The sequence below is a fragment of the Chelonoidis abingdonii genome, chromosome 25, assembly GCF_003597395.2.
Source record: "Chelonoidis abingdonii isolate Lonesome George chromosome 25, CheloAbing_2.0, whole genome shotgun sequence".
Lineage (NCBI taxonomy): Eukaryota > Metazoa > Chordata > Testudines > Testudinidae > Chelonoidis > Chelonoidis abingdonii.
In genome coordinates, this window is record NC_133793.1 from 14,097,110 (window position 1) to 14,124,377 (window position 27,268).

At 43.5% G+C, this 27,268-nt stretch overlaps 1 protein-coding gene across 1 annotated transcript in view; it reads right to left on the reverse strand.

Moving 5' to 3' along the window:
• Window positions 1–952: 952 nt before the first annotated feature.
• MATN1 (matrilin 1) overlaps window positions 953–27,268 on the reverse strand; it is a 33,006-nt gene continuing 6,690 nt past the window's right edge. The window contains exons 3-8 of the mRNA XM_032802216.1: window positions 16,937–17,159; window positions 13,657–13,782; window positions 10,070–10,477; window positions 5,008–5,160; window positions 3,531–3,611; window positions 953–1,002 (exon numbers count right to left, since the gene is read on the reverse strand). Coding sequence (XP_032658107.1) covers window positions 953–1,002; window positions 3,531–3,611; window positions 5,008–5,160; window positions 10,070–10,477; window positions 13,657–13,782; window positions 16,937–17,159 — 1,041 coding nt within the window. The remainder of the gene's footprint in view (window positions 1,003–3,530; window positions 3,612–5,007; window positions 5,161–10,069; window positions 10,478–13,656; window positions 13,783–16,936; window positions 17,160–27,268) is intronic.

Genomic DNA, 27,268 nt, shown 5'->3' on the forward strand with positions numbered 1-27,268 from the left:
TCTGGCACATTAAGATGAAATGATCAAAATAAGAAAAGCAGAGATGTCTCCAGACATGGGGTTGGAGAGGGAGCTGGCATCCTGCAGGCAGAGAGGGCACCATAACTGCATTTTTTGTGACCGTTGATAGAAGGAACCACAGAGCCAAGCAGCTGGGTAGAGACATATCCCATGGGATTGGTGTTGGTAGCACTACCTTGGGTGACATAAAGCTGTGTATGGGCGGGTTCATTGTACAGTTCAGTTCTTCATCATGGAAGGCCAAACATGGGACAGGTGCTGGCTAGCCAAAACATTGCACGGGTATTAGTTGACTAGGAGAACTGAGCTTACTTTCGTCTACTGTACAGTAGCTGTGGGTTGTACCTGGCTGCAGGAGTGTCCCATCCTAGCACATCTTCAATGCCACACTCAGCAATCACTGCTTAGTTTCACCTACTTACTGATAAATGCTCTGTGCTTATAATAATACATTGGTCATTTGTGAGGGCAGGTTTTCACACTCAGGATCCGAGTTGCTTTTAATCCAATTTGATTCTTAAATAAAATTACAGTACGCCCAGAAACAAAAGCTGCAGAAGAACACAGCAAGGATTCACAGAACTCATAATCAAGTACTTAATAACAATATATATATATATTAAACTTTAGATTAAAAATATATTTCTGGGTTTTTATATCTGTATACTATAGGATGCAAGGGACATTAACATATTTTGGCGCGCAGTGATTCACAGTGCTTTGCCCTTTAATATGATGTCTGCTCTAACATTATAATGTTTCCTTTTTAGAAGAATGCAGCTAGACTAGACTTTTTTTTCCTTCTTTTCTTTTATTTTAAGTAGAAAGCTGGATGTAGTGCTGCGGCGGAGTTGCTCCTGCGTATGCATGAAGGTCTTCTGGCACAATTCTGTTACGTTATGAAGGAGAAATATAATAGTGCTCCAGGTGTTTAGATGATCTTGTTTTCCAAGGCTGCGATCCTTTTTGTCACAGCTTCCAGTAAGCAAGAGTTAAGGGAAAAAATGGCAGTGCATTTCAATGATTCCCATGCCAAATCCTCAACTAGCACAACACAAAGTCAATGGCGATACCCCAATGTATGTCTGCTGAGGATCTGGCCAATTACAATAATCTAGTCCATGGTTTCGCCACCTTTTCAGGTTGCTGACCCTGCATTTGAAGTCAAACATTTTCACAACTGCTTTACATTTACTATAAAAAGCTAGAATAAAAATGTTACAATGATCTGTGTGTGTGTTTTTGAGATGATGACCTAGAAGGATAAGGTTTTGTGGGGAGCACAAAGGGAGATATTCTTTATTTTAGATTCTCATAAAATTGTCAATGTCTCACAACTCTCTGATTGCTTTTTGTGTCCCCTCTTGGGGTTGTGAGCCAGTGATTGAGAAACATTGATATAGTCCAGGGGTGACTAACCTATGGCACATGTGCCAACGGTGGCACACAAGCCGATCTTCAGTGGCATTCACACTCCCCGGGCCCCAGCCACCAGTCCAGGGGGCTCTGCATTTTAATTTAATTTTAAATGAAGCTTCTTAAATATTTTTTAAAAAAACTTATTTACTTTACATACAACAATAGTTTAGTTAAATATTATAGACTTATAGAAAGAGACCTTCTAAAAACGTTAAAATGTATTACTGGCACGCGAAACCTTAAATTAGAGTGAATAAATGAAGACTCAGCACAGCATTTCTGAAATGTTGATGACCTCAGATATAGTCTGACCTCCTGCATGACATCAGCCCTTGAATTTCACTCAATGATACCTACAGAGGAGGGAATTTATTCCATAAGTGACACTATGGGTCTGGTAACTTGGAGCTGACCTATAACATCTGACTTTGAAAGATATCCAAGCTCAGTGGATAGACACCAAGCGGTGGAGAATCTACCTTATCCTTCAGTGAGTTCTCCCAGTGATTTATCAATTACCCTTATTGTTAAAAAGTTGTCACTTATTTCCAGCTGGAATTTGTCCAACTTCAACATCCAGCCACTGGCTATTGTTCTCCCTTGTCTGCTAAATTGAAGGTCTCCCTGTGTTGCAGTGCAATGCTCCTGTTCTCACTGACGTGAACTGGAATTCTGCCATTGACTCAGTAGGAACAGGCATCTATTGCATACTTAAAGCAGCATCTCCTTGTGATGAAGTGCTGGTAGACTTGTATTAAGCATGCACCTTGCAGCAGAGCCTCTTGTTAGCTTTCTGTTCTGCCCACTCCCTGCCTCTTGCTTTCTTCTGTCTCTTTCCCCTACTCCTGTGTGCTTCTTTACTTACCCACGTGGCAGGAGAAACAGGGAATTGGGATTGTTTAGTCTGCAAAAGAAAAGTATGAGGGGGAATTTGATAGCTGCTTTCAACTATCTGAAAGGGGTTCCAAAGAGGATGGATCTAGGCTGTTCTCAGTGGTAACAGATGACAGAACAAGGAGTAATGGTCTCAAGTTGCAGTGTGGGAGGTCTACGTTGGATATTAGGAAAATTCTTTTCACTAGGAGGGTGGTGAAGCACTGGAATGGGTTACCTGGGGAGGTGGTGGAATCTCCTTCCTTAGAGGTTTTTAAGGTCAGGCTTAACAAAGCCTTGGCTGGGATGATTTAGTTGGGGTTGGTCCTGCTTTGAGCAGGGGGTTGGACTAGATGACCTCCTGAGGTCCCTTCCAACCCTGATATTTTATGATTCTATGATTCCTTAGTCCTCCTTCAAGTCCCACCTCAAACTCCCTTTGACTGTCTAGCCTTCCAGGCTAACTCCCACTCCACTGCTTCCTGCTCCTGTTTTTGGGCTGATGCCTCTCATGAATGGGAAAAATTCCTGATCAGTATCCCTAAAGCCGCCACCATAATCTCCTTCAAATCCCTCTTTAAAACCCATTTCTCTATGGTGCTTCCACATCATTATTGGCTGGCATTGGTTCGGCAAGTGCCAATCTATTTGCCTGTCTTGCCCTCCTGTTGTGTCTTGCCTGTCTCAGAGAAGGTGAGCTCTCTGTGGCAGGGACTGCTTTCTTTGTTAATGTCTGCACAGAATCTAGGTACAGAATGTGGTGTTTTTAAAAACAGTGTTGGAATTGTAGGCTGTCTCTTTAATTTGTAAAGGGTTTCTTGGCGAAGTTTCCAGTCTAGGGGGCTCTGTAGGAAAGCATGAGATCAGAGTCAGTCTGCAGAGAGCCTAGAGCAAGGTGGGTTGAATTGTGCCACACACTTTTAAGGGAGCAGCCTGCTTTGTCTCTCTCTGTTTTGTGGTTCTTGTGTGTTCTTGTGCTGAATTCTAAGTAATAAAACAGTGTTATGTTGCTGCCTTCCGGCAAGCATATTTAATGTTTTTATCTAACTTCTCTGTGTGCATGCCATGAATCTCAACACTGAAACCTAGTCTCCTGACTGCTACTCCAGTTTCTTGATCACTGCACTAATCTGTCTCCCTGGTTGGAAGGTCTGGCTAATCTGCTGTCTAGAAAATGGAACCTGACATTGTGAAAATGAGCTGCTTCTAAAGGATATGTTTTTGTGTCAATGATTTTATGAGGTCTTCTACTTTTTGCTGGAACTTCACAATGGCTTTACATTCACATGGGTCCTCCTCTGTGGATAAGAGAACAAAAATGATGATGAATCAGTCATCAGACAGAGCAAGAAAGGAATATATCAAAACCTAAACCATGGGGACAAGTGAAATAAAGCGAAAGCCTTTTCTCCAGTCAGAGGTCTGGAGTAAATCAATGCATCATTCAGCGAGATTCTCTGAATGGTTATTGCTGTGTTTAACTTTAAACTAACTAGAGGGTCGCACACTTCATTGCTTATGTAGGCCAAGCTCTGTGTGTTATCCAAATTTTTGTATTTCATCAATGATTTACCTAATACTGATTACCCAGATATGGCTTTTCTGATTCTCAGCAGGATTCTGTTCATCCAGGCTGTCACGGAGTGTTGGGGGAGACTAGGCCTGGCACCCCCGGCTCCCTGCGGTTCACCATGACTCTCAGCAAGTCAATAAAACAGAAGGTTTATTTAGGCGACAGGAACACAGTCCAAAACAGGTCTTGCCGGTACAGACAACAGAACCCCCTTTAGTTAGGTCCATCTGGGGGCCTCAGGGAGGCCACATCCCCGTTGGGAAGGCCAAGCCCCATCGGGGCTCCCCTCTCCATTTTCCAGCCAGCTCCAAACTGAGACTCTCTCCAGCCTCTCACTCAGCCTCCCCCTGGCTCCTCCCCCAGCCTTTGTGTCCGTTGTCCAGTTTCCCAGGCAGAGGTGTTACTTGGCCTCCAACCCCCCTCCTGGGTTCTCATGTTACATGCTCAGGTGTGCTCCCTTCCCCAATGCCGGCAGTCCCAGCAAAACTCCCCTGCAACCTTCCCAGGTTAATACTCCTCACTTAGCATTCACATAACACATCAAGAACATTCCCACTTCATCACATATGCCTACACCATCCCTGCAATTTTGGAACTGATCAGCTGCGGTGTTTAAAGTGACTGTGCTACAGACAGACAGACAGAAATGTCATCAAGTTGAATGTGGAGCCAATTAACAGACCTCAGTCAGATGCTTGGCTGTCATCCAGTCTTTTTGTGCCACTCTGGTTGCAAAAGGGGTGAGAGGGCCAGTTTAACTGGCCAGTGATGGAGTCCCCTAGAGAAATTGTGGGTGGTGCAATTCAGGAAGGCTTGATGTTTTAACGAATTACTGGTTTAGAAGCGTGCTGAGACCTTTGGTTGAAAAACACTACGGCAGAAGTGCAAAATGCTATAATTTGGACAGACTGACATTTTTTCAATCAAAGAATTTCGACAAAAAAAAGAGAGAGAGAAAGAGAGAGAGAGAGAACCAACTAAACCACACACCTACACAGAAACAAAAAAATAATAACAACCTCACATCTGTGAGTGGAAACCTCTAGATGTACTTTTGCCCCTTGCTTCAGGAGTCAATGTTTTCCACTTGTAAACATCCTCCTGCCCTCTCCCCCACTCACCAGCACAGATTTTCGTAGGCAGTTCCTTTGCAATCTTGTTGATGGTACTGAAATCAGCAGTATAGAAGTAGTGTGTTGCTACTGGCTCTGAGGCAATTTCTCTTAATTCATCTTCAACAGCATTGCCCACTCCCACAGCAAACATCTCAAAGCCTGCAAGCAATGAGGAGCATCAGTCCTACTGCGACCATCTCATTGGAACAGCAAAAGAACCCAGCCAGCTTGTAAATCCTTCTTCGCATTTAGCATGTGATGTGCTGCGTACAAACTAGGATGCCCCCAAACACTCAAAGATGGACACCGGAGAACACCCACAGCATTTGCACATGGAGTCACTGTGCTTTCAAATCCCTCAGCTGTAGGGTCTTGTGGAATGGGTGTGATTATGGCCATTTAATGCAGAGCGTGCATCCTGAGAATGGGCCACCTAAACTACAAGCGCATGTATTGAGCCATCGCAGAACCCCAAGGGAGCATTGATATGTTTATGTATTACAGGGACAAACTCAGACCAAAATCCCTGTACATCTGGGAAAACGCAGCTCTGGATTTGTATCCAAGCTTCTCTCTACAGTGGGGCCATGCCGAAACTGTGGATCAAACTGCTGAACTCTGGGAAAGGCTGAAACTAGATCTGAATTTTATTTTGGATCCACCTCTAGGCTGTTCATAGGGCAGAGGCAGGTGGGTAAATACACTTGCCTTTCATCTCCCAAGGCGGGTGTATTTAATATCCACTGGCAAAGGTTCTAAAGTGAGTTTATATATATAGAAGTTGGGTGAAAAGATAAGGAAAAAAATGAAGAACCCTTTTAAACTATCACCCCAAAATGACTCCGAAATGTTTGTCCCAGGCAACTGTGACAATCAGAGTCCAGACACCCAAGGGGGAGGACGGGGGGGTCTGAATGCCAAAGAATAAGCAATTGAATCAACTGACTTTATTCAATATGTATTGCACTATAAAAGAACATTAAGGTCTTTTATGAAAGCTGGTGACCCTCTGGTCATTAATATTATTGCATGATGTGTGTATGGCTAGTGTGTAAAGAGGTACGTGTGCATGCAGGACAAAAAGAGCCAGCGCCCTTTGATTCTGTGAAAGTTGGATCCCCTTTCCTGGAGTGTTGGAGATGCTAGTAGCTTGATGTAAGTAAGAAACTGTTTTAGGCAAAGACATAACTGGTTGAAATTAAGTTTGAGGCACTAACAAGCGTGTGATTTTTGTTTTGTTTGTAACCCCATTTTCTCTCTTTTATTCTTGCTTAGCATGACAAATCTGTGTTCTTTATTAATACACTTATCCCTGTTTTATTTCAAAGCCATCTCAGTGCTGTATATTAAACTGAAGTGTGGGACCTCAGCGAAACTGACAGACTGGTACGTGCACTGTCTCCTTGGAAGCAGCAGACTTAATAATTTCTGTGAGTGTCCAGTGAGAGGGACTGGACACTACAGAGAGACGTCTCTGGGGGAACTTGGGAACTGGGGTTCATAGAACATTATCTGTAGGGCAAAGTTTAGACTGGTCAAGTCTCGAGAAGTTTGCTGGTAATGCAGACAGACTGGTGCATCAGGGAGTTAACACACAGTTTCAATTCCAGGAAAAAAAAAAATCCATCTATCTCTTGCTGAGGCAGAGGGATGACACAGTGGCTTATGGTTCTGGGCACCTCACACGTAGCATCACAGAAAAGTTGTCTCAGCCTTTGTTCAACCTTTTCTAGAAAGGAGGATGTCATAATTCCTTTCAATCTTGTTCATTGCCCCCACCACAGAGGTCATGACCTCCCGCTGGCTGAGAACCTGTGGTTTAATAGGTACTCTAGGGGAAGTTTCTGAAACAGGGCACAAAACAACTCATCATGTTCTCAGTACTTATATCCAGAGGACAAGGTCACCCACTGTAAAGCAGACCAAATGCTGGAATAGGGGAGTAACAGGAGCTGGTCAAAAATTTTTAGATGAAATATTTTTTTGTCAGAAAATGGCAGTTCATAAAAAGTGAAAAGGTTGATTTCAATCAATTTTTCAACTCAGAAACAAAACTGAAGGGTAAAAAAATTTTGAAATTGTTGAAATGTTTCATTTAAACTTTTTCAAAATGAAAAATTCATGTTTTCCAGTTCAAAATTACTTTTGGTTTTTGAAATTTAAACTAATGATATAAAAAAGAGGCTTGAAATAGGAACAAAATGTTTTGATTGACCCAAATTGATTTTTTTTTTGTTTGCCCACAAAAAAATTCAACTTTTTAAAACTTTTTTGTCCCAGTTTTGGATGTAGGGTAACTACATCCAAAACTGGATGTCTTGATTTTATAGGGACAGTCCAGATTTTGGGATCTTTTTCTAATACAGGCTCCTATTACCACCACCACCCCCCCATCCCCTGTCGTGATTTTTCACATTTGCTGTCTGGTCACCCTGTTTGGATGGGACACTGTTTTTGAAATCTCAGACATTTTTTGCAGGCTGGAAAAACCATATCCTGACCAGATGTCGTAGTAACAGGCTGCTGGGTCTCTTTCCCAGGAAAACCTGTCACTCACTAGGGACAGCAGATCCTGTTGTGAGGGGAGAGCATTTGTGCAGGTACTTGGGTGGTCTCCAGGGTCTCATGTAAACTGTCTGAAGCCACATCTTGGGTGAAAACCTGGCCCCATTGAAATTAATGGGAGTTTTGCCATTGACTTCAATAAGGCCAAGATTTATCCCCTGAACTACAGGATGCTTGTGTGAACTCTGACCCTATTTAGTTTCAAGCATCGCTAACTTTTTCCAGTGGCTTTGCCTTAGTTCATTTGGATTTGCAAATTAATTCCAATTCTGCAGTTTCTCGTTGGAGGAAAAAAAATTCAAAAACAGACTCCACTGAAAAACTGCAGAATTGGAATTAATTTGCAAACTGGACATCATTAAATTAGGCTTGAATAAAGACCGGGAGTGAATTGGTCATTACACAAAGTAAAACCTGTTTCCCCATGCTAATTTTTCCCCTACTGTTACTCACACCTTCTTGTCAACTGTTGGACAAAAGTGTTTTTTTCCTCCTACTGATAATTGCTCACCTTAATTGACCACTCTCATTACACTTGGTATGGCAACACCCATTTTTTCATGTTATTTGTGTATATAGATCTTCCTACTGTATTTTCTACCGCATGCATCCGATGAAGTGGGTTTTAGCCCATAAAAGCTTATGCCCAAATACATTTGTTAGTCTCTAAGGTGCCTCATTCTTTTTCCTGATAAAGACTAAGACGGCTACCACGCTGATACTTAATCTGTGGGGCTGTTTTATTTATCCCCCAATACGTTTTTTAGTTCTCAGTGCTGCTGTCCTTAAATACGTTCTCTGTGGGTTTCCTTTTAATGGCCATTGGCTATAGTAGCCCAGCATCCTGTCTTTGACAGAGGCCCATGCCAGATGCTTCAGAAGGAATGGACATAACAGGGCAACTTTGAGTGACCGATCCACTGTCATCCAATCCCAGCTTTTGGCAGTTGCAGGGTTAGGGACACTGATGGTCCTATCCTTCATGAACTTATTTTTCCCCACCATGAAGGCAGTTGATGCTGACAGTGACTTTTATTACAAATATAGGGCAGATCCTCAGTCACCCACAGGATTGCATTGTGCATGGCATGAAGGGGCTCTAATTCAGCATGAAATAGGCTGCTGAGCATTCTCCCCAGCCAGAGGGAATCTTCAGCTGATATAAACCCAGTGGGTGCATCTTAATACCACCTGCTTTCACCCCTCTGGCATACAGGGAGTGTTGGGGTTACAGTAAAGAGCTATCCTGAGGGCATGTTAGGGCAGACCTGGATCGTGATGCCTCCCCCCATCCTAGGTGGGTGGAATGGCCCTACGGGAGCACGCTAGCTGTCATAAGTTAGAGCTGCCCTGTGGCTGCTCCAGTTTGTGCCATGAGCCAGTTTGGCCTTTGTGCATCCCCAGCAATGGGGAGGGTTTAGAGCACTAAGCAGAACTGAGGAGTCAGCCAGTTTTGCCCCTAGACCCATCACTGAGTGGGAACTGAACATGTGAGGAAGTGCAACTGTCATGTGAGACAGCAAGAAACCAACAATCCTAACAAGCAAAGAAGTCAAAGCCCAGCACTGCAGAGGATTGCTCTCATGTCTAATGATGTGCTGTCCCTGGAGTAAAAGCTGAGCCACAGAGCTTCCATCCTCCCTGTGAAATGGGGGGTCAGTAATCTCTGAAGCAAATTCCTTCCATAACAAATGCACCGAACCACACCCTCCCCTAAGTCACACTAACAGGCCCCCAGTACATCCCCTGAAGTTATCACAGTTACTCTGGTCTTACACTGAGGAAGAGTGTAGCCTGCAGAGCTTAGTTTAACTTTGCATTAAGACACTGTTCTGATAGCCAGAGAGGGAAGAGTTCGCCATTTAAAAAGGCTCAGAAGAACATAACCTCTATCAGACAGGTGCTAACTGCAGGGGCGGCTCCTTGCACCAGTGCCGCAAGCGTGTGCATGGGGTGGTAAGCTGCTCGGGCCGGCCTGTCAGTCATTGTGAAGGCGGCAGTCAGGCTGCCTTCGGCGGTGCGCCTGCGGGAGGTCCGTTGGTCCTGCAGCTTCGGCGGCAATTTGGCAGCAGGACTGGTGGATCTCCCTCAGGCGCACCACCAAAAGCCGCCTGACTGCCATGCTTGGGACGGCAAAATACGTAGAGTCGCCCCTGGCTAACTGGCTCCTTTGCTGGTAGCCTCAGAAAGAGGCCCATGACTGCCACAGAATAGAGACAGAGGAATGGGCCTTCTAAAGAGATTATGGGAGTTAGCTGCCCAGCTCTCATTGAAAGCCAAAGCCCCTCTGAAAATCCCCTTTGCCCACATCAGGGGCCCTCTAAGTCGGCACTGAAGCACATGGGCAGGGATTGAGGCAATGTAGACCAACGTTTTGCTCTACTGATGCCCATGTTCTATGGTGAATGGAGGACATCGGTTTCCGGGACTGCCAATCAGCATCATACATAGACCAGTATTTGACCCAAAGGAAAACCAATGCCACTGAATTGTGGAGGCCTACCTGAATCCTTGGCTTTCTTGGCAGCGTCGCTGATGTAATCTTGTGACCGTCCATCCGTGAAGACAATGCCCACTTTGGGGACTCCAGGTCTGGCTCCACTGGAGGGATCAAAAGACTTTTCAGTGAGGTGCCTCAATGCTAGGCCTGTCATGGTTCCTTTCTCCATGTAGGACATCTTTTTCACTGCTGCCTTGATGTCCTTCTTGTTGTTGTACCGTCCCAGAGGGAACTCCTGCCTGACAGAGCTGGAATACTGGACTAGGCCCACATGAGCATTTTTATCGGAGACGTCCAATGAATCCACAATCTGGTTGATGAACTTCTTCATAAGCTCAAAGTTCTCAGGCCGCACACTCTTGGAGCCATCAATCAGGAACACAAGGTCAATGGCAGATCCACCATTGCAGGCTGGGGAGAAACAAGAGAACAGGGTACAGGGAATAGGTCAGAAGTTCATCTTCCAATTAACCAGAGAGAAAGAAAACAAAAAACAGTATGGCTTTATTAATAATAATAACTCAACATCATAGTAAATCTCAAAAGCTTGTTGCTTCCCAGCAGATATAGCATTGCTGACATAAATCTCGACCTACGTCCTTAAGTTGGTCTGGCTAAGTATTCAGTTTATGCCATTGCTAGTGATTTTATCACACCACCAAAGCTTTTAGTGACCATGTGGTGTCTGACCGTGTAACAGCATTCCTTGGTAATCATTTAATAATAATTAATAATAGCTTTTCCAAAAAGGACAATTATTTTCCACACAACTGTTTAATATTATTTAAAAATTTCCCATGAAAATTTTTATTTAAAAACCAAAAAACATTTTTTTTCCAGTTTTTGAAAGCTGTTTTCAGTTAAAATTCTGGGTTTTAGTTAAAAAAAATCAGTTTTCAAAACTTAAAATCCAAATTATTTTACTGGAATCCAAAAATGTGTACTGAAAAATGTTGGGCTTTTTGGTTTCCATTTTTAACAATAAAAATAGATCAAAAAATGTTTTTGTTCATTTTGGACAAAGTTCATTTTTCCCTAAAACAAAAAGTTTGACAAAAAATTTAAACCAACTCTAATAATTATTGATAATAATAATAGAATCATAGAATATCAGAGTTGGAAGGAACCTCAGGAGGTCATCTAGTCCAACCCCCTGCTCAAAGCAGGACCAATCCCCAACTAACTAAATCACCCCAGCCAGGGAATTGTCAAGCCTGACCTTAAAAACCTCTAAGGAAGGAGATTCCACCACTTCCCTAGGGAAGCCATTCCAGTGCTTCACCACTCTCCTAGTGAAAAAGGTTTTCTTAATATCCAACCTAGACCTCTCCCACTGCAACTTGAGACCATTACTCCTTGTTCTGTCATCTGGTAACACTGAGAACAGTCTAGATCCATCCTCTTTGGAATCCCCTTTCAGATAGTTGAAAGCAGCTATCAAATCTCCCCTCATTCTTCTCTTCTGCAGAACTAAACAAGCCCAGTTCCTCAGCCTCTTCTCATAGTCATGTGCTCCAGCCCCTAATCATTTTTGTTGCCTCCACTGACTTTTTCAATTTTTCCACTCTTCTTGTAGTGTGGGACCCAAAACTGGACACAGTGCTCCAGATGAGGCCTCACCAATGTTGAATAGAGGGGAATGATCACATCCTCGATCTTTTGGCAATGCCCCTAATTATACGGCCCAAAATGCATTAGGCTTCTTGGCAACAAGGCCACACTGTTGACTCATATCCAGCTTCTTGTCCACTGTAACCCTAAGTCCTTTCTGCAGAACTGCAGCCTAGCCACTGGTCCCTAGTCTGTAGCAGTGAATGGGATTCTTCCATCCTAAGTGCAGGACTCTGCACTTGTCTTGTTGAACCTCTTCAGGTTTCTTTTGCCCAGTCCTCTAATTTGTCTAGGTCCTCTGTATCCTATCCTACCTCCAGCATATCTACCATTCCCTCCAGTTTAGTGTCATCTGCAAACTTGCTGAGGTGCAGTCCACGCCATCCTCCAGATCATTAATGAAGATTATTGAACAAAACAGCCCCAGGACCAACCTTGAGCTTGAAACCGGCTGCAAACTAGACATGGAGCCATTGATCACTACCCATGGAGCCCAACGATCTAGCCAGACTTATCTATCCGCTAATATGTCCAATCATCCAGCCCATACTTCTTTAACTTGCTGGCAAGAATACTGTGGGAGACCGTATCAAAAGCTTTGCTAAAGTCAAGGAATAACACATCTACTGCTTTCCTCTCGTCCACAGACCAGTTATCACCTCATAGAAGGCAATTAGGTTAGTCAGGCATGACTTGCCCTTGGTGAATCCGTGCTGACTGTTCCTGATCACTTTCCTCTCCTCTAAGTGCTTCAGAATTGAATAATAATTAATAACAATAACAACAAAGCTTTTCACTGGCAGGTCCATAGCGCTTTTCGTCTTGGGATCTCCATGCCCAGTGAAGCCAATAATGGGTTGAGCCTCTGCGGTAGGCTGGAGAATGCAACTGGCTGAACCTCAAGACCCATTGCAAAATCTGTTTGTTCTCCCAGGCTTTCCGTGAGGGGGATGTATTGGGTATAGGGGAATAGATGAGGTAGGAGCATTTAATCTGTGTGCACTGGGGAGTTTTAACAAAGGGCATTGGTCTAATCTGTGAATTGGTGTCATGGGACCCTCCAAAACCTCAGCTCCCAAAATGCATGCTTGGTGAGGAAGTGATTAGAGCACAGGAGTCTGGAGGAGGCATAATTCCTGGGGCCACATTATGTCCCCTCAGGGGTATGTCCAGAAAAATTAGCCAATGAGAATGGCATGAAAGTTTCCAAGGGCAGGTTTCATCTCTGCCACTAACAAACTTCTTATTTCACATGATTCAATCGGTCTCTTGATCAAACCGGCAGTGACCATATGAGGAGTAAAAGGGAGCACTGAATGGAGCACACACCAGAGGGTTTTTTGCTCTGCTGGAAATCTCAGAGCCATGAAGTCACTGGACCCTGACACAGTGAGTGATCGTAAATCCCCTTTGTTGCCTCCAGTCATGCCCCACACTTAGTGCACAGTGCGGCTGCCAGCTAACTGCAGAGATGGCAACCAAGCCCCTACCAAAGCATCCACCTCCTGCCCCTCCCAGCGCCCCACTCTTCTACCAGGGAAAGAGTCCCACATGGGTCTATGGCTTCATTTGGGCCTTGGGACTCTGCGTGCTGGGGTTCAGACCCACAGATCAATGGGGCCCATAATTAATCTGCCCCAGTTTGGAGGGCGTTGGGTGCCTTCCAGGAGATATCTCTGCTAAGAGCTTAAATTAGTCCAGCAGCCTGATCCAAAGCATGTTTAAGTCAATGGAAAGATCTCTACTGACATCAGTGAGCTTGCAATTAGGCCCTGAGTCCGTAAGGATCCTTCCTAGGGGAGAGCTACTTTGTTAAATTCTCAGTAGTGAGCAACCCATGGGATTGGGGTGAAGGTACCATTCTTTTACCCTGCTTTTAGCTTCTTGCTTTTCTGAGGCAGTGCCTCTGATATCTCAGCAACCCCCTGACATATCATCGCACTGCCACGTTCATATCAGGGATGCACAATGATATTTACCACTGCAGGTTTTCCCATCGCTGTTCAAAGTGAAGCCCTCTTTGCAAGCACAGGTGTATGAGCCAGGTGTGCTGACACAGATCTGCTGACAGTCATGGTCTCCAGAGGCACAGAGGTCTGACAGATCTGTAAGGAAAGATAGAGAATAAAAACATGTTGACCCTGAAGAAGAAAGTGTCAAGGCCACTTTGACCAAAGACAGCAGGAGACTTGTGTTCCTCTATCTGCCTGCATAGCATGTGCTTTAATGTTCTCCCCTTCTATAAAATCCTCCTATAAGTCCTCATTTAATAACACATTGCTCATAGCAGGATGGATCACTCAATGATTGCCTGCTCTGTTCATTCCTTCTAAAGGATCTGCCATTGGCTATTGTCGGAAGACAGGATACTGGGCTGGATGCATCATTGGTCTGACCCAGCATGGCTGTTTTAATGTTCTTTTCTGCTGCAGATCTCAAAACACCAAGGCAAGTAAGAGTTATTATCTTGATTTTTCAGATGGGGAAACTGAGGCACACAGAGACAGTGACTTGCTCAAGGTCCCTCTGGGGCACCTGGCATTGGCCACTGTTAGAAGACAGGATACTGAGATAGATGGATCTTTGGTCTGTGCCAATACGGCCGTTCTCATGTTCTTATGTCATGCATCTCGGTGACAGAGTCAGGAATAGAGCCTATGTCTCCACAGTTCACGTGCAATACCTTATTTACTGGACAACTCTTTCTCCAACACCCACAGCAGCAGATCACAATTTACTTCACTGTTCAATGTTGTTCAATGAGAATTTTGCAGTTTTTGTTATTCTTTGAATTGATCATGAATAACTGTGAATAGCCAACGTTCACTCTTCTGGCAGTATGGGTTAGTTGTGATTAGTCCAATAAATCACATGGGATCATTGCTGTTCTCTGGTTAGATTAGTGTGGAAGCAAACTTAAAGTTCATTTTACAGTAATGCTTGCACATTCAGCTGTACATTTGCTGTCTGTGAACATAAGCGCCGATAGAACTTGACCTGGGCCTGAGCAAACAAAACTGGAATTGAAGTCAATGGGCACATCCAGTACTCATCTCTGAAAACCAGGCCCCAGTGCATCAATGTTGGTCGAAAGGAAACACAAGGGTGTAACAAATCTGGTGGAAGCCAATTCGTTTACAAATTAGGTGAGTATTTGCAGGAAATAGTGTATGCTAGTATTTACCTGGCTCTGCCACAACCACAGGGCCTGAGTCAAAGTCTGTTAAAGTCAGTGGGAAACTTTCCAACTGGTCCGTATATATGTGCTCAAGCCTTCTAATTGTTCTAAACAAAGCAGTGTTAACCTCTAACATTTATAAGCAACCCTACCTTAATGAGTGGGTTAGCATATCTCCAATGTAGAAAAGGGGAACTTCAATCCTGGGCAGAGGATACAGACAAGAACTATGCACCATTTACGTCCCTCTTAAGTGCTCAAAATAGGCCTTAAGTTGCCAAGGCCATGAGCTGTCCTGGTTCACCAGGGTGAATCCTCTCCCTTGTGGATCTCTAAGACCGTCACAAAGGGAAATAAGTATCATCGTCTCTGTGTTGGGGACAATAAAGCACAGCGAGGTGAAGTGATTCTCCCAAGGTCCTGGGAACAGAACTTAAGTTTTTTGCCTCCCAGCCCCTATTCTATGCACTAGCTTCTGCTGGCTCAGCTGCATATTAGCTCCATTTTATAGCTGGGGAAACTGAGGCAGATACGGTCTCCATAACAAGTCAGAGGGCATTTGACTTCGGATAAGTTGGTTCCCATGTCTGTTCCTAGACTTTGTTTGTGTAGTTAGATTGTAAGGTCTTTGGGCCAAGGACTGTCTTCTTGTGTTTGGATGTTGCCTCTTAGATCTACTGTAACACATATTATGAGAGTATGACTCTCCTGCAAATTCCTGTTCATACCTACAAGTAACATTTGTGGTAGCTGGGGACTGTGCCATTAAGGGCTGAGCTTCCCAGGCCAAGAGCCTGGGGAATGTGTTGTGAAACTCTTGTTGTCATGCGCAGGTGTTGTATCTGGACACAAAATAAAGGAGATCTCTGGCAAGCATTGAGACCCAGATCCTCAAAGGTATTTAGTCTCCTAAATCCCATTGATTTCACTGGAAGTTAGGAGCCTTCAAGGATTTGGTCCGGAGTGATCACCAAACACAACACTGAACCCCACGGGAGGGTATTGCTATTTCAAACAAAACCTGCAAGACTGTCGGAGGTGAAAAATACTCATTTCCCGTGTCAACTGAACAGGCCCAGGGATTTCACACACCCTTCCTGCCAAGCACTGATGTGTGGCAGCAGTTTGGGAAAGGTGTGACACAATAAAGCACTGAAGGAGACACACAGTAGTAGAGTCAGAACTGTGAGATGCTCTGAGACTGACGCGTAACAAGTCATGATTCAGTCTTTCTGCAGTCTGTGTGGGCAGTGTTAATGTTGAATCTAACATGAGACAGGTGTCTTTTAATCAGATGCAGTTGTGCATACAATATTGAAAACCAGGGCAGGTGTTCAGATACTAAGGGAATGGACATCCAGATATAACCTTGAGGGTGAAATCCTGCCCCCACTCAAGTCAATGGAAGTTTCTGAAGCAAATGAAGATTTCACCTAAGATTAGAGATTTTTGAAATTTCACCAATAGTTGAAATTTTAAGAAAAAAAAAGGGGGGGATACATTTTTACAACATTGTGACATTCCCTCCCCCCCCCTTTTTTTTCTGGACTGGTTCCATTGCCTGTCTGGCAGAGATTTTTCAAATTTGGATTTTTTCTAATTTGAGGGGAAAGGTCAGCGTTTCCCTTTTCATTTTTTTTTCAGCCAGCTAGAGAATTCAGAATACTTTTATTGAAAGAACACATAACGAACCTGTGGAGCTAACTGCCAATAGGCACCACTGAAACCAAGACCTCCGCAGGATTTTTTTAAAACGATTACAGAGGAAATAGAACACCCACAATTCTATTAGATACTATTTAAAAATGGAAGGGATATGAAGCTTCCTGATTCCTAAACCTCATAACTGGGGGTTAGGAGGAGATTTCCCTTATGGGGCAATTATTCCATTATCCCCTCAAGAATGTCCTCCACCTTCCTCTGAAACTGTTGATAATGGCCACTGTTGGACACAACACTGGACTACACGGATTCCTGTTTGGATTCAGTCTGGTAATTGCTATGTTCCTTTGTTCCTGTCTGTTCACCAAAGAAGGTCTGCCCCCTACCTCAGAGCCTCTTGCTGCTACTTTAGGACTTACCACAGAAGGCCTCTTGAAATTTTGTGGCCAGCTTCTCAATGACACTGTAGCTCTCTACATAGTCCACGTGCTCGTCCAGAGGCTCGCTCGCCATTTGCCGAAGAGTGTTCTTGTCCACTCGGCCCACCCCAATGGCAAACAGCTCAATGCCAAGGGATCTTGCCCTCGCTGATACATCCTTCACACTATCCTGGGGGCGTCCATCTGTCACAATGATTGCCACCTGAGGAGAAGAGTGAGGGAAATGGAGAGAATAGGTGATGAAGTGTCTCCGTGCAATCTAGCACAATAGTTTTTCTACAACATGGATGTGAGCAAAATGTTTGCTCAGGGAGGAATCTGGCTCAATAACTAACGTCTTCATATCTGTGGAGTTAAAGCCCAGTACAAAGTGGAACCATGATTTCCTTTCCCCATAACATACCAGAACATCAGCATAGTCTATTTCAGGGGTAGGCAACCTATGGCATGCGCGCCGAAGGCAGCACGCGAGCTGGTTTTCAGTGGCACTCGCATTGTCCAGGTCCTGGCCACCGGTCTGGGGGACTCTATATTTTAATTTAATTTTAAATGATGCTTCTTAAACATTTTAAAAACCTTATTTACTTTACATACAACAATTGTTTAGTTATATATTATAGACTTATAGAAAGAAACCTTCTAAGAACATTAAAATGTATTACTGGCAGGCGAAACCTTAAAATAGAGTGAATAAGTGAAGACTTGGCACCGCACTTCTGAAAGGTTGCTGACCCTTGGTCTGTTTTGTCTGCCCCCGTGGTTTGTTCATTTCTGGGCTGCAGGGGTTAAATTGACATTGTCTTAAACATCTTAAATAGGGAATGGCTGGATGATACCAGATTTAAGGAAAACAGAGTAAAGACAGCCTTCTTAACACACAGCATTAACACTGGATCAAACTCAACAGTCGTTGCTCACCCAAAACTCCTGCTGAAGTCAATGGAAGTTCTGACTAAGTAATGGCTGGAGGAGAGAGTTGGCCCAATAACAGTGTCTTTAATTCCATCAGAGGATATCAAAGCACTTGGCAAACATTAAGTGATTAAGCTTTATCTCCATTTTACAGATGGGAAAACTGAGGCATAGAGAGCAGAAATGGCTTGCTTAAGGTTAGTGACAGAGTCAACATTTTTGACTCTTAGGTTCCCGCCAAGTGAACTGCTAAGCCAAATCAAAACTGTTTCACAGGCAAATACCCTTGATAATAGAGAAGATAAAGAAATGTGAGAAGAAAAATGCAAGAAATAGCTAATTGAACCGCAACAGCAGAATTCTCAGTGATCCATCAACACACAGGTCCTTAAGGTTAAGCTTGTGTATTATTCACCTTCACATTTATACAACAGAAATCACAAGTAGAGCAGGGGGAATCTTTTTGGCAAACAGTAAATTCACCAAAAAAATGCATTTTTCAGGGTATCAAAACTATTCATGGATTTGGGTAAAATCCAATAAATTGTTTCAGACAAAAAAAATGAGAACAAAAATGTCAGAAATTTTAAAAAATGAAAAAAGAGCCCTTTTGAAACTATCATTTTTAAATGACAGTTTTGAAATACAATGTTGACTCCAAATGACGTTTTCAGAACGAAAATGTCAAAAATGTTGTGCAAGGTGATGGCATTTTGAGAAATGTTTCCTTTTGACCCAAATTAAATGTTTTCAGTTTTTCATTTTGGCAAGAAAAAAACAAAAAACGCTCAGTTTAAAACAAACCAATGTTGAGCCATATCTTCAATTTGGCCATTGAACCAAACAATCTATTATTCACTCAGGGCTAATCAGAGAGAACTTGGATGGAGGGCTCACCGGTTGCTTAGTTAGGGGTAGCTTTAGCTTTAAGGCTGCCCTCCATTGCTGTGGGGGCAATCTCATCTGATGCCAGGATCTGGCCCTTGATTTATATCAAAGATGAGCAAACCTCAAAAGACATGGGCCTTCTATTCTGATAAGTGCCCATAAATTCATGTGCTTAGTGGAATGACCTTAACCTTTTGGGAGCTGTAGAAATTGGAGTTAAAACTGTAGCTGATTGGAACATTTTTGGTTGAAATGAAATTTCGTTAAAAGCACATTATTTCGTCACTCCTCTTTGCAATGACATAGATATTGCTTTTTTCATCAGAAACAGAATGTCTCACGCTCAACAACCTGGTACAGTAGTTATAGCATTAAGCAAGGATGTGGGAGATCTTCAAGTCCCTGTTCTGCCTTATTCAGAGTAGAGTTTATCACCCCAGATCCTTCTAAGGGTAGATCTACACTTACAACGCTGCATTGGCACAGCTGCACCAAAGTAGCTCTACCACATTGCTGCTAAATGGTAAATGTTGTCTTCCAGTCAGCTCTATCTGAAACCTAACAAGAGCACAAGATCTCTGGCGTTTGCTGTTTCCAGTGGTGACAGAAATATTGCAAGCACAGTCTCTCGTGGTTCAACTCTTCTTCTGGCCAGACTCTGGAAATGTGGGTGTGAAAAAGATTAATCTGTGAAAATCATCACTGTATGCTGTGCGATTAGTCGCTATCAGGAGAGAAATAGCATTCCACTGAGATGTAACTTTCTTTCTTCCTTTATTGACTTGCAGCTTCAATAGAAATATCAGCCAAAGTCAAGCAGGGCTCCCCTTCCTTCTGTTTCTGCAGAAACCACCCATGCAATCCATTCTTTTTGCCAGAAGAGAGAGCCATTGATTCAGCAACTTTGCATGAAAAATGCCACTCAGCAAATGGCAGCATAACTATGCTTTCATGCGGTGCTACTGATTACAGCTTAGCAACACAATGCATTATCAGCTAGCTTTAGTGAGGGGCACCACCCAATGAACAGGGTTCTGTCAGTGGTTAAACGTCTCTCTAACAGGATCTATCACTAGCGGTTGGATGCATTCCTTGCATTTTCTTTGTCTGAGACAAATAAGTGAAGTGAAGTGAAGTGCCCAGGCTAATCAGTAATTCCACTTCTTTAAGCCCACTGACAACCTGCACAGATCGGATATGGGCCTGAACCAAAACCACAGACCTGATCTCTGGGGATGTCTGATATCCAACCAGAAGCCTAGATCCAATGGAAATTTGGGCTCAAGCTCCAAGCGGCTGTGGACCCAAAATTCACATCAGTTCCTGAGCTTTGCTGCTTGAGCCTGTGCTTAGGGCAGGTCACGTTTTAGGACGGCATTGCACAGTGGGGATGCAGCATGGCGCGGTGGCTAAAACTCAGGCTGGGCAGCAGGACACCTGTGTTCTTGTCCCAGTTTTGCCTCTGACCTGCTCTGTGACTATGGGCCAATCAGTGTGTCTCTTTCTCCTTCCCCCCACCCCAGTGTTTCTCTGGCAAGGTGGAACTGTCTGTGGCTATATCTACATCTGGAGCTAGGGGGGTGAGCCGCACTCATGTAGACATACCCATGCTAGCTCCAATGGGCCAGCATGCTAAAAAACAGCATCGGTGGGATAGTACAAGTAGCAGTGAGCGGTGGGGTTCCAGTAGGTTTGTACTCAGGACAGCTAGCCCATGCTCCAGCTGCACAGCTATTTTTAGTGGACTAGCTCAATGGGAGCTGGGGTGCGTATGTCTACACAAGCTGGGAATCACACCTCCAGCTCCATGTGTAGGTGCATCGTCCCACTCTGTGTATCTCCAGTGCCTGGTGCAATGGAGTCCTGGCCTCAGCTGGAGCCTCTAGTTTATAGGAATAGGATAATAGCCTTTTGAATATATTTTCTAAGTTCTTTAGCTGTGCTCACTATGTTCTATGTGGTAGAAAAATGGTAAGAAACCAACAAGAGCAGCAATTTATATGTAACTAGGCCCTCATGTTCGTGTATATTTGGGATCCACCTGAATCTAGCAACCTGCATGAACTTGGAGGGAGGAGCACAGGTTGCAAGGAGGAAGCATTTGGAGGAGGCACCAGGAAGTCAGTCTGTGTGCACATGGCTGGAACACTGCAGGAGTTGCGGCATCTCTGTCATTAGTTCTCTTCATAAAGAGCTAGTTTTGTTTTACAAACGAGGAGTTGCTGATGTTGTTGCCCATGATGAGGCACATGAAACACTGAGCCTGTGTGGTTTCTTCGCAGTGTTTTTCTTGGGTAAAGAGCCAAAGACACACCAGGGCCACTAGGTGATGTTGTGCTAATAGTAACATGGCAGCCTTGCTGAGTGGGCTGAGAAGAGGGTATATAGTGAGGGGAGCCTGTGACAAGTTCAGAGGGTCATAATCAGAGAAGCATTAGGGATGGATAAACTGGTTTGATAAAATAGCTGAGCTGAATCGTCATCCTAGCCCCCAACTGACTCTGAACAGAACCCTACATTTTTTAGGTTCAAAAATTTCCACCATTATGGTCCACTTTCTCTACCAGTCTCTGACTTTCCCAACTCCAGACTCCTCCTCGCACTTCTCCTGTGGTGTGCAGCTGTCCTCTGCCCCTCAAGGCCTATGCTCTAGTGGTACAATCTAGCCCTTTTTGGCAGCAATTCCTAGGTATTCTCCGCATTAGTATAGGGACGTGAGGCAATCCTGTGGATTCTGAGGCAGGCATATCTAATGATTGAAGGCACAGCTGGATGTTTTCAAGTGCTCTCCTGTAGCAATGAATGCAGTCCCCACACCTTGTGAGGCAAGTGGATATGTGAATACCCTCCTCACTTTTGTAATTTTCTTTGCAATATAATGATCCACTTCTTGCTGTTCCTAAAGGAAGACAGTAATAGGCCAAAGTCCCTGCAGCCTTTGCTGGTGGAGTAGCCAGCTTTGGGCTACAGGAAAGACGTAAAACAAATATATTTACCTTGGTCTTTTTGGGCCCCTTCCCTCTGGGAGCACTGCTGGGCCAATGTTCTCAGGGTCCTACTAGCACGTCTCCTAGATATCTGGAAACAGTGGTGTGGATTTTCAAAAGCATGAGGTTTGGGCCTTGCTCTGTTCCCGCTGCAGTCAATGGCAGTTTTTCTATTGACTTTAACAGAAGCAGGACTGGCCCAGCACCTTCCAGGTTTAGATTCCTAACCGGTCAGCCCCACTGACTACAGTGAGTGTAGCCAGGAACGGAGTTTGGCTCACAAGATGGGAAAACGTGACCTTCGGGCTTGAAAGAAGATGTTAAAAAGAACAAAGCATTTTAAAAAGGAAGTAAAAAGTGCAAAATGTCTGTTGTCTATAAAGTCCCTCCCACAACAGGCCAGGAAGCTCAGTAACAGTGGAGAACAAAAAAGAAATGGAAAGATCAGCAGTGAATAAAGATCTGGTTCAGAAACAAGAAGATAAAACTAGGGGGAAATGGCCAGTTCTCTAACTAGCGGTGTGCTCAGAAATCAGGGCTACGAATTAGGTAACTGACTTAATGGGCTGGGTCCTCAGCTGATGTAAATTGCTGTAGCTCAATGGGATGAACTGTGCGTGAGCCTGATTTGCTGATGGGGTAACATTTTTTAGGCTAGTAAAAATGAAAGAGAACAGTGAAGAATTTCAGAAGAACCGGAGTGATATGGATGGCAGAGCAGACCAGAGCAGGGCAATAATGCACATTGGAAGGAATTATTTTAAACTACTTGGAATGGATTAGTGGGATAAAGATCCTGACATTTTCATGGCCAAGTCAAGAAAGCTGTCTGGTCAGTGTGCACACTGTGTGAAGGGAAACTTGATAGACGCCAATCCACATCTGAGCTTTCCTGGAAACCTCCTGTAGAAAACTGAATCATGCATGGACATGTGACTTGCCCATGTGACTCCAAGACTCCATTTTGTAGCTGGATTCTACACAGGGGGAAAGAGGGGTTTCCACTCACAAGAGAGAAACTATATAAGTCCCCTGGAAAACCCCTCCATTTTGCCTTCAGCTGGTTCAAGAGATAGCCTCTCCACCCCAAGGAGATGCCTGAAAGAAACTGGAACAAAGGGTAGTAACTACTGGGGTGGGAGTGATTGCTGGACCCAGACTAGAAGGAGGCTAGTCTGTAAAAGAAGCTTATTGGAATATCTCCAAGGGTGAGATTTCATCTGTAATCACTTTCTTACTGTATTAGGCTTAGATTTGCATGCTTTATTTTATTTTGCTTGGTAATTTACTTTGTTCTGTCTGTTATTACTTGGAACCACTTAAATCCTACTTTTCGTATTTAATAAAATCACTTTTTACTTATTAATTAACCCAGAGTATGTATTAATACCTGGGTGGGGAGGGAGTACAGCTGTGCATCTCTCTTTATCAGTGTTATAGAGGGTGAATAATTTATGAGTTTACCCTGTATAAGTTTTATCCAGGCTAAAACAGATTTATTTGGGGGTTGAACCGCATTGGGAATTGGGTATCTGAGTATTGGAGACAGGAACACTTCTTAAGCTGTTTTCAGTTAAGCTTGCAGCTTTTGGGGAATGTGATTCAGACCTGGGTCTGTGTTTGTAGCAGGCTAGCATGTCTGGCACAACCAGGCAGGGCACTGAAGTCCCAAGCTGGCAGGGAAAGCAGGCTCACAGGTAGTCTTGGCACATCAGGTGGCAGTCCCAAAAGAGGTTTCTGTGATCTAACCAGTCACAATTATAATTCAAAATTAGCTTAACAAACGGAGAAATGGTCTGAAATAAATAGGATGAAATTCAATAAGGACAAATGCAAAGTACTCCAATTAGGAAGGAACAATCAGTTGCACAAATACAAAATGGGAACTGACTGCCTAGGAAGGAGTACTGTTATACTATGTCAGAAACTAAATATGAGTCCACAATACAACACTGTTGCAAAAAAAGTGAACATAATTCTGGGATGTATTACCAGGAGTATTGTAAGCGAGATACTAGAAGTAATTCTTCCACTCTACCCAGCATTGATAAGGCCTCAAATGAAGTACTGTGTCTGGGCACCACACTTCAGGAAAGATGTGGACAAATTGGAGGAAATCCAGAAGAGAGCAAAAAACGATTTAAGATCTAGAAAACATGACCTATGAAGGAAGATTGGGAAAAAAAAGGGGGAAGGGAGTTGTTTAGTCTGGAGAGGAAAAGAGTGAGGGTGGCCATGTTAAGTTTTCAAGTACATAGAAGATTGTTATAAACAGGATGGTGATAAACTGTCCTTCTTATCCACTGAGGACAGGACCAGAACTAATGTGCTCAAATAGCAGAAAGTGAGATTTAGGATAGACATTAGGAAAAAGTTCCTAATTGTCAGGGTGGTTAAGCACTGAAACAAATTACCCAGAGGGATTGTGGAATCTTCATCATTAGAGGTTTTTAAGAATAGGTTAGACAGACACATGCCAGGGATGGTCTAGATCAGTGGTGGGCAACCTGCATCCTGGGGACCGCATGCGGCCAGTCAGAGTAATCCGCTGGCGGGCCGCGAGACAGTTTGTTTACATTGATCATCCGCAGACACGGACGCGCAGCTCCCAGTGGCTGTGGTTCACAGTTAGCTCTGGAAACGTGAGGAACGAAAATCTAGCCACTTTCCAGCGGGAGTTGCTGCAGCTCTGGGAAGCTCTGGGAGCTGGATTCTGTTCAACCTCACCCTGCCCATTTGGTTCCAGGTGCAGCTTCCTGGTTATCAATGGAGGTGTAAGAAGCAGGACAAGTCAAGCTGGATTGTTCAGCTGAGTGGGGTTTGTGGAGCTTTTGGTTTTGAATCAGAGCACTTGTGATCTGGATTCATTGAGTGAGACTTGGTCTGCTGGACAGCAGAGAAAGAAATGCTAATGTTTTGTGTGATGTTCTTTAAGGGTTGATTTTTCTAAAGATATTTCCCAGACTCTTTTGTTCATTTCTTTTTCAATGAATAAACAAATCCAAAAAATGAAATATTTATATGGGAGCTTTGAAATCCAAAAAAAATATATTTTTTTCTGCCAGAAGACAAAAAAAAAAAAAATTAAAATGTTTTGTTCTCTCACTAAGATGACCAAACTGAAAACTTTCAACTGAATGAAAATTTATTATTTTTTAAAAAGCACAAATTAATTTATTTTCCAAAAATGTAAAATGTTTGTTAAAAATGTGCTTGCTCTTTTAGTGCTAATAAACAGGCCCATTTTGACTAAAATGAAAATTTTCCACAAAAATGTTTCTTTGGACAGCAAAACCATTTCTCTTTTTTAAAAAAAATGTTTTAAGTACAAACATTTTGACCCCATTTTAGTCCTGCATCATCATTATTACGCAATGGCTTCTCAGAAAAATGGGTGGGGGGAGGCTGGTATCATTTGTGATAGAGCCAAAAATAAATAAATAGGTAGTCACTAACTTTTTTCCTTATCACAAAAATTAGACCAAATCCATCCCTGGTATAAAGGGTCTTGGAGCATCTCCCATTGAATTACACCAGGAAGGAATCTAGTCCATTGTTTTCTGTTCTGCTTTGGGTTTTTGCAATGGCTGTTCCTAAGACCTGACAAAAAATCCTGTAGCATGTGATTGCTGGGTTTTGGGTTTTTTGTTTGTTTGTTTTTTATTGTTACACTGTGAACTATCCATTGTAGACAGGTTAGGAGGAATGTATCTTCCTGGCATTCTCTTCCCAAAGGCCAGTATCAGACAATAGAGTGACCTGTTCTTTAGCACATAATAAAGTAAAATCATATTACACTGAGCACAAAGCTACCTGGGAGTTTGAAATATGCCCAGCCATCTCTCAGTGAAGTAACGACTGTATTTGCTAGAGAGCTTGGGAGACCCAGCTGAAGGGAGGCCCTGTCTTTGTCCCTATTTCATTGAGTTTTCCGTCTAGTTTGTCACCTTCAACCTGCAGTGAGCTACTAGCTAACTGACAGGAGGGCTTTGCGGGAAACTTTAATATCCTTCCCTCATCATCCCCTGCTCCCACTGCTACTACTGTCTCTCCCTGGAAAGGTCTTGCTGGAGATAAAGTTTCCCGTGCACGTGCGGAACTGCTCTTAAGGGGGTGAGCTGTAAGTCAGGTTCAAAGAGGAGGGGAAAAGTTCCCTCTGAAGCTATTCCCAGTTCCACAGGACCACTGCCAATTCATTCATGCTGTTTGGCTTCAGGGAATAAAGATCTAGGGAAGGGGAGGAGAGTTCTCTAGCAGATTCAAGCAGGAATTTTGATGCCTCAGGTTCTGCATTCAGAAGGATCCTTCAAGTGTGGGATGAAGAAGCAGTGGGCTCTAAGGAGCTGCTCTCTGAGATGCAGGAGTTTCCTTATCACCCCTGTTGGCCTGGAAGCTGGCAATGCTAGACATGTAGCGGCGAGTCAGATGATGTGTGTGGACAGCACTACATTCAGTGACAAGGGCCCGCATGCCCCATCCAGAGGCATGGAGTGTGGATTGAACATTTTGAATGGATTTTCTTAGACAAAACAGGGCCATTTTCAATCACTGGAAATAAAATTTTACATTTTTAAACTGAAGAATTTGGGGAGTTTGCTTGTCTGGATGAAAACATGAAAAATGTTGGGCAATCAGGAAAAAAAAATCATTTTTCTCAAAAGTGTTCACAGGTATGAGGACTGGAGGAGTGACAGGCTTCTAAAAGCTCACAGGGTAGAAAATTCCATTCATGGAGGGAAGCAGAGATGATGAGATGGGAGATGCAATCAATGGGTTTTGTTCATTTCCAGACTGCTGGTGGATCAGTGTCTTACTTCATTTTAATCCAGCCTGGGGGCAAGGAAGGAAGACTCTAGAATCTCCTCTTTTAACCCAGTGATGGACACACTCCAAAAGGCCTGAAGGACAGTTTGGGTCTGAATGAGTTTGAAGCCATTTGGGACTTGGGCTGCAAATACCATTGAATCAGCACCTAGATACTATGCTTCAGTGAGGGAACTGTATAAACACAACACATTAGATAGCAGTCCTGTTTCTAACAGGGATAGATACATCATCCCAGACTGCCTTTCTTGGGTAATTTACCATTTCTGTTTCTATGAGTAACACCTTAAAGCAGTGAAAGGCAAAATATACCTGTGGGACAGAATGAACAATTTTGAATCTCCAAAAAAGATTAAAGTTGAGTCCATTCTTATTCTGTTTGCACAAACTTGGCCAGAATCACAACCAGGATCATCCCAGGATTTCAAAGCACTTTACAAACATTAATTATTATTAATAATGATAATAGCAGTAATAATCATAATACCAAACTATTATGCACTTCCTTATATCCATTGGTGAGGTGAGTGTCATTACATTAGGCATGAAGTATCATTCAAATTAGGCTTGGCAACACCCCTATGTGGGAGTACAAGGTTATTACACTTTACACCATTTTACACCTGGCCACACTTCATCCCTAAGTGCCTTGCCCAAAGTCACACACAGCCAGTGGCAAAAGTGAGAAAAGAAGCCATTC